This window comes from Cucurbita pepo, chromosome LG08, assembly GCF_002806865.2.
Source record: "Cucurbita pepo subsp. pepo cultivar mu-cu-16 chromosome LG08, ASM280686v2, whole genome shotgun sequence".
Classification (NCBI taxonomy): domain Eukaryota; kingdom Viridiplantae; phylum Streptophyta; class Magnoliopsida; order Cucurbitales; family Cucurbitaceae; genus Cucurbita; species Cucurbita pepo.
In genome coordinates, this window is record NC_036645.1 from 2,518,547 (window position 1) to 2,534,484 (window position 15,938).

General features: G+C 35.1%; 1 protein-coding gene and 1 long non-coding RNA gene across 3 annotated transcripts in view; one reads left to right on the forward strand and one right to left on the reverse strand.

Moving 5' to 3' along the window:
- Positions 1 to 2,539, reverse strand: part of LOC111800954 — a 3,869-nt gene extending 1,330 nt beyond the window's left edge. Inside the window, exons 1-4 of one of the 2 annotated variants that reach the window (XR_002816060.1) lie at positions 2,392 to 2,497; positions 2,249 to 2,321; positions 2,051 to 2,190; positions 1,221 to 1,286 (exon numbers count right to left, since the gene is read on the reverse strand). This is a non-coding gene — a long non-coding RNA (uncharacterized LOC111800954). Of the gene's footprint in view, positions 1 to 1,220; positions 1,287 to 2,050; positions 2,322 to 2,391 lie in introns of both variants that reach the window. The other variant, XR_002816059.1, reaches the window with a different exon arrangement.
- A 7,530-nt stretch (positions 2,540 to 10,069) lies between these two features.
- Positions 10,070 to 14,945, forward strand: LOC111799809 (protein PHR1-LIKE 2-like). Its single transcript, XM_023683289.1, has 6 exons — positions 10,070 to 10,418; positions 13,279 to 13,355; positions 13,535 to 13,589; positions 13,815 to 13,893; positions 13,981 to 14,050; positions 14,325 to 14,945. The coding sequence occupies exons 1-6, from the start codon at positions 10,193 to 10,195 to the stop codon at positions 14,766 to 14,768; spliced, it is 951 nt and encodes a 316-aa protein (XP_023539057.1). The 5' UTR covers positions 10,070 to 10,192; the 3' UTR covers positions 14,769 to 14,945.
- The last annotated feature ends 993 nt before the right edge of the window (positions 14,946 to 15,938 follow it).

The following is a 15,938-nucleotide window of genomic DNA, read 5'->3' on the forward strand; positions in this document are numbered from 1 at the left end:
AAAAAAAAAAAAAAAAAAAAAAAAAAAAAAAAAAAAAAAAAAAAAAAAAAAAAAATCAAGGTTGAGAAGGTATTACTCATTTCATGGTTGAGTATAAGTGTCGCAAAAGCACACATGTATAAGTCATAATGTTTTCGAGATAGAGCAACACATATGTACTAGTCATATTTTGGTGAACTCTTGTAGGCGCAATCAAACATTATGTAATCCATTATACCCTGTCATATAACTGTGGACAAATAAAAAGATGCACACACACACATACACACACACAATCAAGTTGCCATAACAAAACTAGAGATTCAGAGCATATAACTTGTTTAAATTCTTGAAGTCTCCTATTTCAAAAGAAGTTTATGACTAATTAATTTATTTGAATGTTCACAATGTCATCGGTGGAATATTTGGATTGAAGAAATGGAAGAACTTAGAGAAATCAAACATAGGGATAGTTTTGAACTTCCTGATTTTGTTCTCCTTGTGGCTTCCACATAGCGTTCTCTTAATAGGATCTGCATTTTTGTAAACCTAAGGATTTCGGTTAGGACATGACTTGCGTCCTTGCCCCCTAACGGTTCTATATATCTTTGACATTAACACAGTTTTTTCTTCTTACCGGCACCAAGCAAGGGAATATCCATATAGCTAGAGGAAAAATATTGGTTTCTTAAATTAAAATCCAAAATTCGTAAACAATTAGGAGTAATGGCTTCAAACTATACATCTCATATAAAACTAACATATCTGCTAAAGAGAAAAAGAAAAGGAAAAGAACCACAATTCTCAAAAACACTAATGACGGTTCCTATCAAATAAGGAGACTTCCTTTTTGGAGCTCCCAGAGGACAAATCAGTTAATCTCAACTTCTAACTATGGTCACATTATGGTTGTAGAAAAGGATTGTCAAAAATTCAATCTTCAAGGATACAGGAAGCTTTGAGGTTTTTTGTACCAAACAGGACATTTCAACCAGCTAGCACGAAAGTATTATTTATTTAGCGCTCAAGATAAACAGAAAATGGGAAGACAAGATATCCTGATATGGCCAAGTTCAGGAAACTCTCCACTTAGCTAGGATAAAGAAAAATGGCGCAGCACAACAAAAGCGTTCAGATATAGCAGGCAGGAAACCTGAGTGGGTAAAAATATTGAATGCAACAAAAATATCCTGAGTGGCTATGAATTTACATTTCAAGATAAAGAAAGATAGAAATCTTACTTTCAGTGGAATAGAAAGATTGGCAGTACGCATGATTGCTTCAGCAATCCCATGGGCATACCAAGACTACAAGGAAATATAAGTTGCAAGGTCAAACACAAAGAAAGCTGACGGAGAAAAATTAACAAACAAAAGTAAACATGAAAGATGCAGCCAGAGCTTACTATCAATTGAGCTAGATTTCATAGTTATTGAGAAATGAAAATTATCTCACCGAGGTAGAGCAAAAATTAACAAAGAAGATTTGTGGGCATATTTCTTTCATGCTAGTTTGACTTATTCTCAAAAATTACATCGAGGAGAGAATACTCAATATCAGAACCATTGGTCCGCTGGAACAAAGATCATCTCGTCCAGATTAATGCTAATATTACGTATGATGAACTTCAATCATGAATCCAGTGCAATACGTGATATCTAACAGTAGAATTTTATGGGAAATTTTCAGTTGTGGAATCTTTTGTTTATTAACATCCATAGTTTGCAGAATGCGCATGTATTATGTCACTTACCATTCCGACTCTGCCTTCAGAAAACATCATAGCAACGATATCAGAAGTACATTATGCTTTTTAAGAAACCAGCATGTTGAATTGACAGGAATAATAGATATGCTTGTAAATATGGCCATAGTTTAATCACACACACACACCACGTTCATCAAGTAAACAGGAAATATCATTTGATCGAAAATATGATCACTCTTAACGAGCCTCCTGGACACAATTTTCTAGCTATTATAGCAACATGATGACAATACACTCATATCAATCCGAATATTCATGCCTTAATGCTTGCGAATACCTCCAAACTATACAGATATGGCATACCTTCAAGCTGATTGAACTTGATGCCTGTTCCAAAACTTAACCGACCGTGACCGCTGAGCGAAATATCCATGATTCGGATCGTACGATGCGGAATGTATGAAATCGCGAACCTCACGAGAATTATTCATCGAAATCCATAACTACGAAATGCGAAATGTGAGTAAGAATCAATCCGAAAAGGAGAAGAGTAATGCTTACAAGAATCGGCTCGTCATCAACAACATGAGTCGAAAAAAGTGATCAACAGCGCGCGATCGTTGATCTGAATTCACTGCAATATAAAGTTCCAAGAATTGGAGACAACATTGCGGAACATATGGGAAGAGAGGGAGAAAATATACCTCGAGAGAAAGGAAGAACAGTGAGAAGTTTCTGAAAGGAAACATCAATGGCGCCATAACAGGATGCTCTGTGATGGAACGACTTTGTTAGTATAATTGCTCTCGCTGAACTGAGGGTTTTGGAGAGCCTTTGGGCATAAACTCCCGCCAAAAATTTTCTCCATTTTTTAATATATTATTTTCTAACAGCAAAAAAACATTCCTCTAAAAACGTTTTTATTGGATAGTTTTTTTATTTTTAAATATAATTCTATTATAAAATATAAAATATTTTCATACATTCAATAATATTTACTTATAACGTTTAATATAATTTTTAAGAATTAAAATTTTAAAATTTTAATATTTAATTCTTTATTAAATGGCTTTGATATATATATGGGGTGGGACGAGGCTCTCTCCCACATAGGGTGGGACGAGGCTCGATCCCGTTTAGCTAATGCGGATAAATCTCTCATAGATGTATATATAGAAATGGGGTGTGATGAGGCCCGATCCCATTTAGCTAATACGGATAAATCTCTAATAGCTTTCTCCCACATGGGTTGGAACGAGGCCCGATCTCGTTTAGCTAATGCGGATAAATCTCTAATAGCTCTCTCCCACATGGGTTGGAACGAGGCCCGACCCCGTTTAGCTAATGCGGATAAATCTACTATATATATATATATAAAAAGGTGGGATGAGGCCCGATCCTATTTAGCTAATGCGGATGAATCTCTAATAGCTCTCTCCCACATGGGAACGAGCCTCGATCCCGTTTAGCTAACGTAGATAAATCTCTCATAACTATCTTCCAGATTTCCTGTTTTAAATAAGGTATAAATTGAACTATCAACCTCTATAATGATAATTTTTATCTTTACATTCGAATAAATTCGGATCCTTAAATTTTCATGAAATTAGCAATTTAGTCCTTAAATTTCAATTTATAACGCTTTGATCATGTATTTTCAATTTATAACAATTTCGTCCATAAAAATTTAAATTTTAAAATTATTTAATTATTATCATAAAATTATTTTTAACATTTCAATAGAATTTATTACACAACTCCATATCCCATTTAATTTTGATATTTTTTTAAGATAAAAATTAAATTATAATAAAATTAGATAAAACTGTAATATACTAAAATTTAAAGGCGAAAATGTAAATTTAAAAAGCATAGAAACTAAATCGTTAAATTAAATTTTAAGGACTAAATTGCAACTTCCACAAAAGTTCAGGGACTAGACTGCAACATCTTTAAAACTCGATCGATAATAGGTTGTTTTTACTTCCATTTGTGAACCAATAATTTGATTCAATCACGTTTTCGGTGTTTTTATTCAAATAATATATAATTTGGCAATAAAAATTAATTTTAAGTCAATGAATTATTATTTTCTTTTTTCTAAATTTTAGTTTTCTAAATAATAGTTGACCATTGATGTAATATTATTGTCCTTTTTTAATTTTTTTAATTCTTCGTCCAATTTTTTTATTTAACTATGATTTATTTTATTGTACTATATTTAATCATCATTCATTTAAAAAACTCTTTAAGTTATATTTAATTTATTTTAAATAATAATAATAATTTTAGTCATTTAACATGTTATCAATAAATGCTTATATTTTAATTTTAGGTCTGTTTGGCGGGTTTGTCATTTTCCCGCACATGTTAGGTACCGTTTGAGAAGTAATCTTATTCACCGAACACGACACCTTCATCCCGTATAATAAAATATCAAATGGAGTTTCAAATGAGGTGGACGAAATGAACGGGTTAAAATATTAATATTAAAAATATAATAGCTAGTTTCAAATGAGGTGGAATACGCACTGTATGATGATGAGGATGTTCATGAGGCGCATGACACTATGGGGTTTCGCTGATATCTGAACGTCGCTACAAATTAGCTTGGCTAGAGAGTCCAAAGGGTGTGCGAGCGCCTTGGAGATTCACACTCGCACGCGAAATGAACGGGTTAAAATATTAATATTAAAAATATAATAGCTAGTTTCAAATGAGGTGGAATACGTACTATATGACGATGAGGGTGTTCATGAGGCGCATGACACTATGGGGTTCCGCTGATATCTGAACGTCGCTACAAATTAGCTTGACTAGAGAGCCAAGGGGTGTGCGAGCGCCTTGGAGATTCACACTCGCACGCAAAATGAACGGGTTAAAATATTAATATTAAAAATGTAATAGCTAGTTTCAAATGAGGTAGAATACGCACTGTATGATGATGAGGGTGTTCATGAGGCGCATGACACTATGGGGTTTCGCTGATATCTGAACGTCGCTACAAATTAGCTTGACTAGAGAGTCCAAAGGGTGTGCGAGCGCCTTGGAGATTCACACTCGCACGCGAAATGAACGGGTTAAAATATTAATATTAAAAATATAATAGCTAGTTTCAAATGAGGTCTGATATCTGAACGTCGCTACAAATTAGCTTGACTAGAGAGCCAAGGGGTGTGCGAGCGCCTTGGAGATTCACACTCGCACGCAAAATGAACGGGTTAAAATATTAATATTAAAAATGTAATAGCTAGTTTCAAATGAGGTAGAATACGCACTGTATGATGATGAGGGTGTTCATGAGGCGCATGACACTATGGGGTTTCGCTGATATCTGAACGTCGCTACAAATTAGCTTGACTAGAGAGTCCAAAGGGTGTGCGAGCGCCTTGGAGATTCACACTCGCACGCGAAATGAACGGGTTAAAATATTAATATTAAAAATATAATAGCTAGTTTCAAATGAGGCGGAATATGCACCGTATGATGATGAGGGTGTTCATGAGACGCATGACACTATGGGGTTCCGCTGACATCTGAACGTCGCTATATATTAGCTTGACTAGAGGGTCTAGGGGGTGTGCGAGTGCTCCGAGGATTCACACTCGCACGTGTGAATCGTTGATAGGGAAGTACTAGACATCCAATTTGTCCGAGACAGGAGGTCACGCTTATGATGTTTAGAGATAGGTCCCTGAATCATGATGACATGTGTTTGCATTTGCAGGGACCTATAGTGGGGACACTGACCGAATATTCTTCGAAATACTCAAGCTGTGTGCTACATCCGACCTCATTTTATTTCGATTTGCATCAAATTATTTACCGACACGTGCTAGGTTACTGATCGTTTACGGTTAAGATGTGACGTGTTTAAATAAATAATAATTTTATTTTGTTATACATTTTTTTGTAATTTAAACCAAATTATTGTGTCTATTGATGGTACTATTTTGCTAACTTAAGAAACATGGCCATGTGAAAGAAATGGGATTTTAAAAGCAACTCAAATATTTTTAATTAAAAAAATAACCTCTTTTTCATTTCCATGGGCTGCAAAAGCCACTTTTTATGCCTTAGAACATGGAAGCAAACCTAAAAGAGAAAAATAAATAAATAAAATAAATATATTTTTAAAGTTAATAAAACCACCCTTCACCACTTAGACATGTGATTCCCAACGAAACCCTAATTCGTTAGAGCCAACGAAGTCGTTAACTTCCCGTCCAAACAACAATTTACCTATAGAATTCAAAACCCGAGTCCTGTTAGAATAAAGTAAATCATAAATAGGTGATGTATTAAGACTACTCGGGTAACCACAGGTATTACAAATATCCACTGGTAGAGAACGATGCAATATGGAGGTCGAGAAGGAATTCAGGTTAAAGTTAGAGCGAGCGATGAAGTCGTTGTGACAAGGGTACTTCCAAGTGTAGCGCCAATCCACGAGCTAACTTAACGCCAGTCACGTTTTTTAAGTTACATATATTTACAAGTATGCCACTACTTTTTTATTTATTATTATTATAAAATTTATATTATTTTAATAAATTTAAAAGAGGGAGGTTTTTTAATTTAAAAAAAAAAAAAAAAGCAAAAAAGGGTTACTTTGGCTTTAATGCACAAAATATATTTCAAATTTATATTTTTCATAAATATATATATATAATTTCAAAAGTTAATTAAGATAAATTTTAAAGTTTTATTTAAAATTTAAAATATTAATTAAATATATTTTTTTAACGGTCCATAATATTTACGTGAGGTGAAATTGAGAAAGGGGAGAGAAACGTACAAAAGAGAGGGCCGTAGACCAAACATCCCAACCCATGTCTGATTTGATTCCAACAGTTGAGAAACACAATGGTCTGATAAGATTCATTGAATTGTCTGTCCCCTTTTCTTTATTTATTTATTTATTTATTACTTGTGTTTTTTTTTTTTTAATTATTATTATTATTTATTCTTTTTATCTTCCTAATTTAATTAAACTAGTTCAAATATAATTTAAATTTCAAGAAATGTGTTTTTATTTAAAATAAATGGGTAGGACTATGAATTTTTGGTATTCCATTATTGCCCTTCCAAAGGGTAGTCCTTAATGAGTTTATTTTAATTTTCTTTTATTTATTTATTACTTGTTTTTTTTTTCTCTCCTTCATTTAATTAAACTAGTTCAAATATAATTTAAATTTCAAGAAATATGTTTTTATTTAAAATAAATGGGTAGGACTTTAATTTTGTGGTATTCCATTATTGCCCTTTGGGTGGCCCTTCCAAAGGGTAGTCCTTAGTGAGTTGACTTTATATATATATATATATTTAATTGAGGAGAAATGGAAAAAGTATGCAAATTTTGTAATTACATAAACAATGTCTCATTCAATTGAGAAAAAGAAAAAAAAAAATGGTGGTTGCTTAAGTTAGGCGGACAGACGGAGGACCTTAGGGCTTATCCAAAAGAAGGCTCGAGCAATCATTGATTGAAATGAATAATCGTTGATATTGTAATCAAAACGTCTCGTAGTAGAGAGGACCAATGGACGAAATTGATCAAATTGGGAAAATTCGAGTTTGGATCATACATTGACTTTAATCGAGCATTTCTTAACTGAAATATCTCGACCATAAAAACTAGATTTACAATTTAACATTTTTAGGTAAATATAGTTTCATCTTGGTCAATTTTTTTTAACCATATGAACTAAATATCAAATTCTATTGTCTACTTGAAATACTTTGCCTAAACAACTTTAAATATTATTTATTAAAATAATAAATTAATTTTTAAAATTTTAATATTACCTAAAATTACAAATTTGATTAAAAAATTGGTCAATTTCATTAAAGTCAAAAGAATCAAAACCCTAATGCATCAATAATAAATGATAAATTAAAATAAATTAAAAAATGTAATTTTTTTTTTGTCGAGCTAAAGAATAGCTAGTTGTCAATCATGTGGTGGTTACAAATAAAATAATGAAACACAGTCACCATGTTTGGACACACAAATAACAATAACCAAAAGCCAGATAAGCCACAAAATTCTTCATTTTGTCCCCCTCAAAAAATATGTCAGAGAATTTCCTATCCCGGTTATGGGTAGCTTATCCACACATCCAATCATACCGCCAATTCCCCTATCTGTCCCTCCATCACAACCTAAATCATTTAATTTGTTTGACATTACTAAAAATATAAAAATTTTGTTACATATATATATATATATGTAACAAATTTTTTATATTTTTAGTAATGTCAAATTTAGTGATTTATTATTAAAATTAAAAAAAATTCAATTAATGGATTTTCTTAAATATTATTTATTATTATAATTCTATCCATTTGAATAAAAAATAACTTTAGATAACACTAATAATTAATTTAAATACAATATTAAAATATAATATACCCAAAGTTAAAAAAATAATATTTTAATGAATATTATAATATTAATTTGAGTAGCTTTAGAGGTCTAAATTTAACCCACATGCCTTTTGACATTAAATCTTCTGTCATACTATAAGAAAAAGCACCTAGGTTTCAGAAGTGCTTTACTTGCCTCTTTATATATATATATATATATTTATTTAAATAATTTAATAATATTATTTTTCTGTTTTAGGAAGCAATAAATGCCAAAATATGAGTAAAAGTTGGAATTGATTGCCCTAAAAACACTGTTCCACCTTGCTGCCTTTTGCTTTCACGCTGAGGGGAGGTCTTGTCATGGAACACAATCAAACCCAACGACCATACTTGTAAATTTGGTACACATTTTTGTCCCCACCCTTCTTCTTCTTCTTGTTTTTTTCGATTATTTACGGTATCCGTCACGTTCCACCAAACTCTAAACTCGAACTCGAGAACATTTACAAGTCATAAACCCTAAATTTTGTGTGCTCGAGTGTTTGTTATTGATTGGTTCGATTCGTATATCAGGATAATATGTAAGTGTTGGTGTTAGTAATTTGACTCGTTTATCAATAATATAGTGAGTATTATGTGTTCGAGTCAGTGTTACTGAACTAAACAAACCTTTTTGTGAAACGTGTTGAGGGGTAAATTTAGATATATTTTTTTAAAAAGAGAAACAGGGTATTCAGGTCTATTACGATAATAAGCAACGTTCATCGAATGGATTTTATGATCTTCATCAATATTTATCACGTTTAAATAGGATACAAACTATCCACTAATACCTAAATATCAGAAAAAATATATAATTAACTAAATATCTTAAATAAGATAAAATAAATCCTAAAATATCTCAAATATACTCCTTAATTAATTATTAAAATATATCTCCAAATATCATATCTTAATATTTTAGTAATCAAAATGGTAAAATAAAATTTACGGAGTAGAAGATTTTTAACTCTCGATAATTTAACTAAATACGGTAAGAATTTTAGAATGCAGGGCAAAATGACCATCTTACCCTTCCTAAAATCTGTCCAAAACTTGACTCAAATGGATGCAATAATGTAAAGTAGTGGACAAAATTTATAATAATGACTAAAATTTAAATTTATAATTTGACAATTTATTTTCATCACTCCTTAAAATAAAAAATAAAATAAAAAAATTAAAAATCTCCCCACCGGCTCGTTTTATGGAGGGGTCCAGATGGCCGCTCTTCTTTGGCTGGCCTCCCATCTTTTTGGACTAGCTCTGTCTCCCCTTATCCATTTATATATATATATATATATATATATATTATTTATTTACAACACAATAATAATAATAATAATAATAATAATTTCTGGGGTGGGTATTTTATTTTATAATTTAAAAATAGCTTAATTTATTAAGTCAATTAAACAGCAAAATATTCAAATTTTAGTTTCAAATTAAATTTTTATTAAAACTAAATTGTTGCCTTTTAAAATAATAATAATATTTTATTGAATATAATTACCAGTTAATATTTAATTGAAACATAACTTTATAATATTTATTTTTCATTAATTTATAAATGAAGTTTTAAATAATAATTAAATGTTTTATGGGAAAAGTTCAAAAGATCTGTTTTTAAATTCTCAAAATAATTTTTTTGATTAAAAATTTAAATATAAGAATTTATATAAAAATAAATAAATAAAGAAATAAAATCAATCACATGGCAAGTAGACTGCAGCTTGCCTTTCTGATTTAGCCTTTTACCCACGCTCATACAGACTCATACTGACAAACACAGAAGAAAGAGAGAAAAAAAATATATTAAAATATTATTAAATAAATTGGGACAGAGACATTACGCAGAAACATCGCTGTCTAATTTATCTTTTTTTTTTTTAATTTTTTTTTTAAAATATTTTAATAAATTAATTTGATAATCTGAATTTTCTTTGTTTTTCCTACGGCTTATTTCTTCATTGCATTACCCATTTTCGGGGCTCCGACCCAAAGGGCCGTTTGGTTTGATTTTATCGAGTGGATTTTTGTTTGGTTCTTTCATTTTCGTTTTGATTTTATAATCTCCCACTCGCCGGAGCCGAAATGCTCTCTGGGTTTTCTCAGGAACCGGCCGGAATGTACTCGGCCATTTCGGCGCTGCCGATTGACGCCGGCGGTCACGGCAAGTTTCAGGGTTCTCTTGATGGAACGAATCTTCCCGGCGATGCTTGTTTGGTTCTCACGTCGGATCCGAAGCCGCGCCTCCGCTGGACGGCGGAGCTTCATGAGCGATTTGTCGACGCCGTCACTCAGCTCGGCGGCCCTGACAGTGAGTTTGGTTTTCTTTTAGCTTTGTAATTGATTTTCACTCTGTACAATGTTGCAATGTGTTGTATTGGTCTGCAAAAATGGTAGTGTTTTGGTGTGGTAATTTAGAAGTAATTTCTGTTGGTTTCATTTGAATTTTGGAGATATTGGTGTTTTGACTGTGGTGAAAAAGAATTTTAGCGTTAAATTTGGATGAGAAGTTTAATTTGGTGGGGTTTTTTTGGATAAAAAGCTTCACCATTGGGTAAAAAAGAGAGGCAAGGGAGATTTTAATGATTGTGTCACTTGAAGCTGGCTTCAAGTTGGAGGAGGTGTTCTTACAAGGAAGAAGCCCTTTGGAGTGGGCAATATTTCTTGCTATATCTCGGACATTTGGCTCGGGAAACGTAGGAGAATTCTTCGTAGAAGAACGTTTTTCTTTGTTAGTTCAACGAGTGGGGGTGGGGGGTTCGAACGTCTGACCTTATGGTCAACGGTATATGCCTTAATTGGTTTAGCTTAGCTCGTGTTGACTAGAGACAAAATACTTGCTTACACGCCACGTGTTGTAGGAGTTGTAGGAGCTCCTATTGACTAGTGTGTAGGTAAATGTTGTCCCAGTTAGAGCGTGGAGTACTCTCGGGGGAGGGCTCATGGACAATAGGATATGCCTTAATTGGTTTAGCTAAGCTCGGGTTGACTAGAGACAAAATACTTGCCTACATGCCATGGGTTGTAGGAGTTGTAGGAGCTCCTATTAACTAGTGTGTAGGCGAATATTGTCCTGGTTAGAGGGTGGAGTACCCTCGGGGGAGGGGCTCATGGTCAATAGTATATGTCTTAATTGGTTTAGCTAAGCTCGGGTTGACTAGANCAGTTAGAGCGTGGAGTACTCTCGGGGGAGGGCTCATGGACAATAGGATATGCCTTAATTGGTTTAGCTAAGCTCGGGTTGACTAGAGACAAAATACTTGCCTACATGCCATGGGTTGTAGGAGTTGTAGGAGCTCCTATTAACTAGTGTGTAGGCGAATATTGTCCTGGTTAGAGGGTGGAGTACCCTCGGGGGAGAGGTTTGAACCTCTGACCTCGTGGTCAACGGTATATGTCTTAATTGGTTTAGCTAAGCTCGGGTTGACTAGAGACAAAATACTTGCCTATACGCCACGAGTTGTAGGAGCTCATATTGACTAGTGNTATGTAGGCGAATATTGTCCTGGTTAGAGGGTGGAGTACCCACGTGGGAGAGGTTTGAACCTCTGACCTCGTGGTCAACGGTATATGTCTTAATTGGTTTAGCTAAGCTCGGGTTGACTAGAGACAAAATACTTGCCTATACGCCACGAGTTGTAGGAGCTCATATTGACTAGTGTGTAGGCAAATATTCTCCTGGTTAGAGGGTGGAGTACCCACGTGGTAGGGGTTCGAACCTCTAACCTCATGGTCAATGATATATGCTTTAATTGGTTTAGCTAAGCTCGGGTTGATTAGAGACAAAATACTTGCCTACATACCACGAGTTGTAGGAGTTGTAGGAGCTCCTATTGACTAGTGTGTAGGCGAATATTGTCCCGGTTAGAGGGTGGAGTACCCATGTGGGAGGGGTTCGAACCTCTGACCTCATGGTCAACGGTATATGCCTTTAATTGGTTTAGCTAAGCTCGGGTTGACTAGAGACAAAATACTTGCCTACATGCCACGTGTTGTAGGAGTTGTAGGAGCTCCTATTGACTAGTGTGTAGGCGAATATTGTCCCGGTTAGAGGGTGGAGTACCCATGTGGGAGGGGTTCGAACCTCTGACCTCATGGTCAACGGTATATGCCTTTAATTGGTTTAGCTAAGCTCGGGTTGACTAGAGACAAAATACTTGCCTACACGCCACGTGTTGTAGGAGTTGTTGGAGCTCCTATTGACTAGTGTGTAGGCGAATATTTCCCCGGTTCAACGGTGGAGTACCCTTTGGGGAGATGTAGACAACAACTAGATTTAACTCCGTTCGAGCGTTCGTAATCGAAGAACTTTGTGAATATCATTTGTCTATCGTCCTCGAAATCTATAGCCATTGGCTTGTTCATGANGGGGTTTGAACCTTTGACCTTGTGGTCAACAGTATATGCCTTAATTGGTTTAGCTAAGCTCGGGTTGACTAGAGACAAAATACTTGCCTACACGCCCGTTGTTGTAGGAGTTGTAGGAGCTCCTATTGACTAGTGTGTAGGCATATTGTCCCGGTTCGACGGTGGAGTACCCTTTGGGGAGATGTACACAACAACTAGATTTAACTCCGTATCGAGCGTTCGTAATCGAAGAACTTTGTGAATATCATTTGTCTATCGTCCTCGAAATCTATAGCCATTGGCTTGTTCATGACCGAATAGTTTCGTAATTAAGTTGTTAGTTTCTTTTGTTTTGGCTTAGGTTGGTTTTTTGGATGCCCATGTGTTTTATTTCATTGAAGTTAGGTTAGGTAGGTTACTTTGGCATATGTCGAAATTTGCAATTCTTGCTCGAACATGTTTCGGAGGGATTTTTAACGACGGAAGGTATGTTTAGGAGTGATTTTGAACCATTTCGATATCGTTCTAGCTGGGACCGATTCTTTGGTCTAGGGCTTGGTTCGATATCGAGCATGGCTACTTTACGAGAGACGTTTGGGTCAACGAATATACCTTATTTATTTCGTGATATTTGAAATGCACTGTTGATCTCGATCATGATTTTCGTTTCTATATNCTGGGACCGATTCTTTGGTCTGGGGCTTGGTTCGATATCGAGCATGGCTACTTTACGATTGGGTCAACGAATATACCTTATTTATTTCGTGATATTCGAAATGCACTGTTGATCTCGATCATGATTTTCGTTTCTATATTCGTTTCAGAGGCAACCCCGAAAACAATTATGAGAACAATGGGAGTAAAAGGTCTCACGCTTTATCACTTAAAATCGCACCTCCAGGTATGTTCATATCGCCGTAATACCGAACAAGCTCGATACTTAACCTTTTTGTTCCATTCGTGCGTGCGTGTGTGAAAATTTGAGGTCATGTTCTTTACCTCCAAAATTTTTCTCATCCAGAAAGTTCTTCCATTGTAGATATTTACACCATATGTTTTCTTGATGCCTTGTGCTGGCAGAAATATCGACTCGGGAAGCAATCGTTCAAGGAATCGACCGAGAATTCAAAGGACGGTACGAGCTTCCTCTTCGAAACTCTTAGGATTTGATCGTTTTCTTTTTCATTTTATGGAATGAAGTATCGAATAGCTCGAACTGTGGGGCATGCTTACTCGTTTTTTATTTAGAGAACCACGTCTTGACTTTACCCGAAACACGGGCTCTGGCATATTGTCATAAATTGATTGATTTGTAAATCGAAGAAAAACGTTTAAATGGCTCACGGATATCGGCTTTCAGCTTCTTGTATGGCAGAAAGTCAAGAAACAAGTTCGTCGTTGTCGCCATCGTCGAGATTAATGACACAGGATCTTAACGAGTATGCTCGAGTTTTTCTTTTTGACATCGTTGTTTTTCATGACTTTTTCGACCGGTCGTTCATTGAGTACTTTTATATTTCGAACAGCGGTTTCCAAGTCACGGAGGCTTTACGAGTGCAGATGGAGGTTCAAAGAAGGCTGCACGAGCAGCTCGAGGTTAGTCTCTCATTTGCTCTTCCACAACATAACAAAATCCGTTTTCAACTCCGTGCCATTACCGTTAAAACAGGTGCAGCGTCATCTTCAACTTCGCATTGAAGCACAAGGCAAATACTTACAGACGATACTCGACCGAGCTTGTCAAGCATTAAGCGATCNTACTCTTCCTCAACATAACAAAATCCGTTTTCAACTCCGTGCCATTACCGTTNTGCTCTTCCACAACATAACAAAATCCGTTTTCAACTCCGTGCCATTACCGTTAAAACAGGTGCAGCGTCATCTTCAACTTCGCATTGAAGCACAAGGCAAATACTTACAGACGATACTCGACCGAGCTTGTCAAGCATTAAGCGATCAGACTGCAGCCTCTGCAGGACTCGAAGCTGCCAGAGAAGAGCTCTCCGAACTTGCAATCAAAGTCTCGAATGACTCGAAAGAGATGGCACCATTGGAGTCACAAAAAGTGCTTCCCTTCTCGGAACTCGCTGCTGCTCTAGAAAACCGAAAAGCTCCTACCGTTATGGCTCGAATAGGCGATTGCTCGATGGATAGCTGCCTGACATCAGCTGGAAGCCCGGTTTCCCCTATCGGAGTAGGATCAACTGTCACCGCAATGAAGAGACCGAGACCAGCTTTCAGTCATGGAGATTCGATGGTGCTCGAGGGCAATGCTCGGCACGAGGTCGAATGGATGATGAGTAATATTGGATGAAATGTCCAGTCTTTTTCTTCTTCTAATCTACATTTTTTTCTTTTAACTGTTTAGTTCATCCAAATGTGTTGAAATCTTTAATGAAGGATACAATATGTTCTGTGGTTTGTATATTCTTTGTAATCAGACCCCTTTTTGCTGTTTAGTTGACTTTTTAAAAGTCAACGTTTTTTTTTTTAACTTATTATTGTCAAATATTCGATCGTTAGGGGGCCGAAAGGGTAAATCACAAAAGTTATTTTTGTTGATATAGTCGTTTTCACAATTAATCTATGTTTTTCTTTTCTGACTCGAGGGGCAAAAAGGTAAAGTGTACAGCTTATTCGGTTGTTAAGGTCATTTGCACAATTAACCTAGGTTCTTTTCTCACCCGAAGGGATTGGAGGGCAAAAGAGTAAATCACTTAAGTTATTCTTTTCTTAAGGCCATTTGCATAGTTAATGTATGTGGCTTCTTTTCTTGCTAGGGGTCTAGGGGCAAAATGGTAAAGTGCAAAAAGTTATTCTCGTTGGGAGGGGGTTGAGGGGTAAAAGAGTAAAGTATAAAGTTTTTCGATGGTTAAGGTTGTTTGCAAAAGGGGTTGAGGGCAAAATGGTAAAACACAAAAGTTATTCGGTTGTTATCCGTTTTCTCTTCTCATTGGGGTCGAGGGGCAAAATGGTAAAGTGCAAAAGCTANTCAAGGTTATCTATACAACAAATGTATGCGTTTTCTCCTCATTGGGGTCGAGGGGCAAAATGGTAAAGTGCAAAAGCTAACCTTATTGTTATGATTATTTTTACAATTAACCTATGTTTTTCTTTCCTCTCGATGACGGGCAAAAGGGTAAAACACAAAAGTTATTCCATTGATAAGGTCATTCACATAATTAACCTATGTGTTTTCTTTTCTCATCGAGGGTTGAAGGGCAAAACAGTAAAATGCAAAAGTTATTTATACAATTAACCTATGTTTTTCTTTTCTCCCGAGGGTTGAGAGGCAAGATGGTAAAGCACAAAAAGTCATTCCATCGATAAGGTAATTCACACAATTAACCTATATGCTTTTNCGGTAAAATGCAAAAAGTTATTTATACAATTAACCTATATTTTTCTTTTCTCCCGAGGGTTGACAGGCAAAATGGTAAAACACAAAAAGTCATTCCATCGATAAGGTAATTCACACAATTAA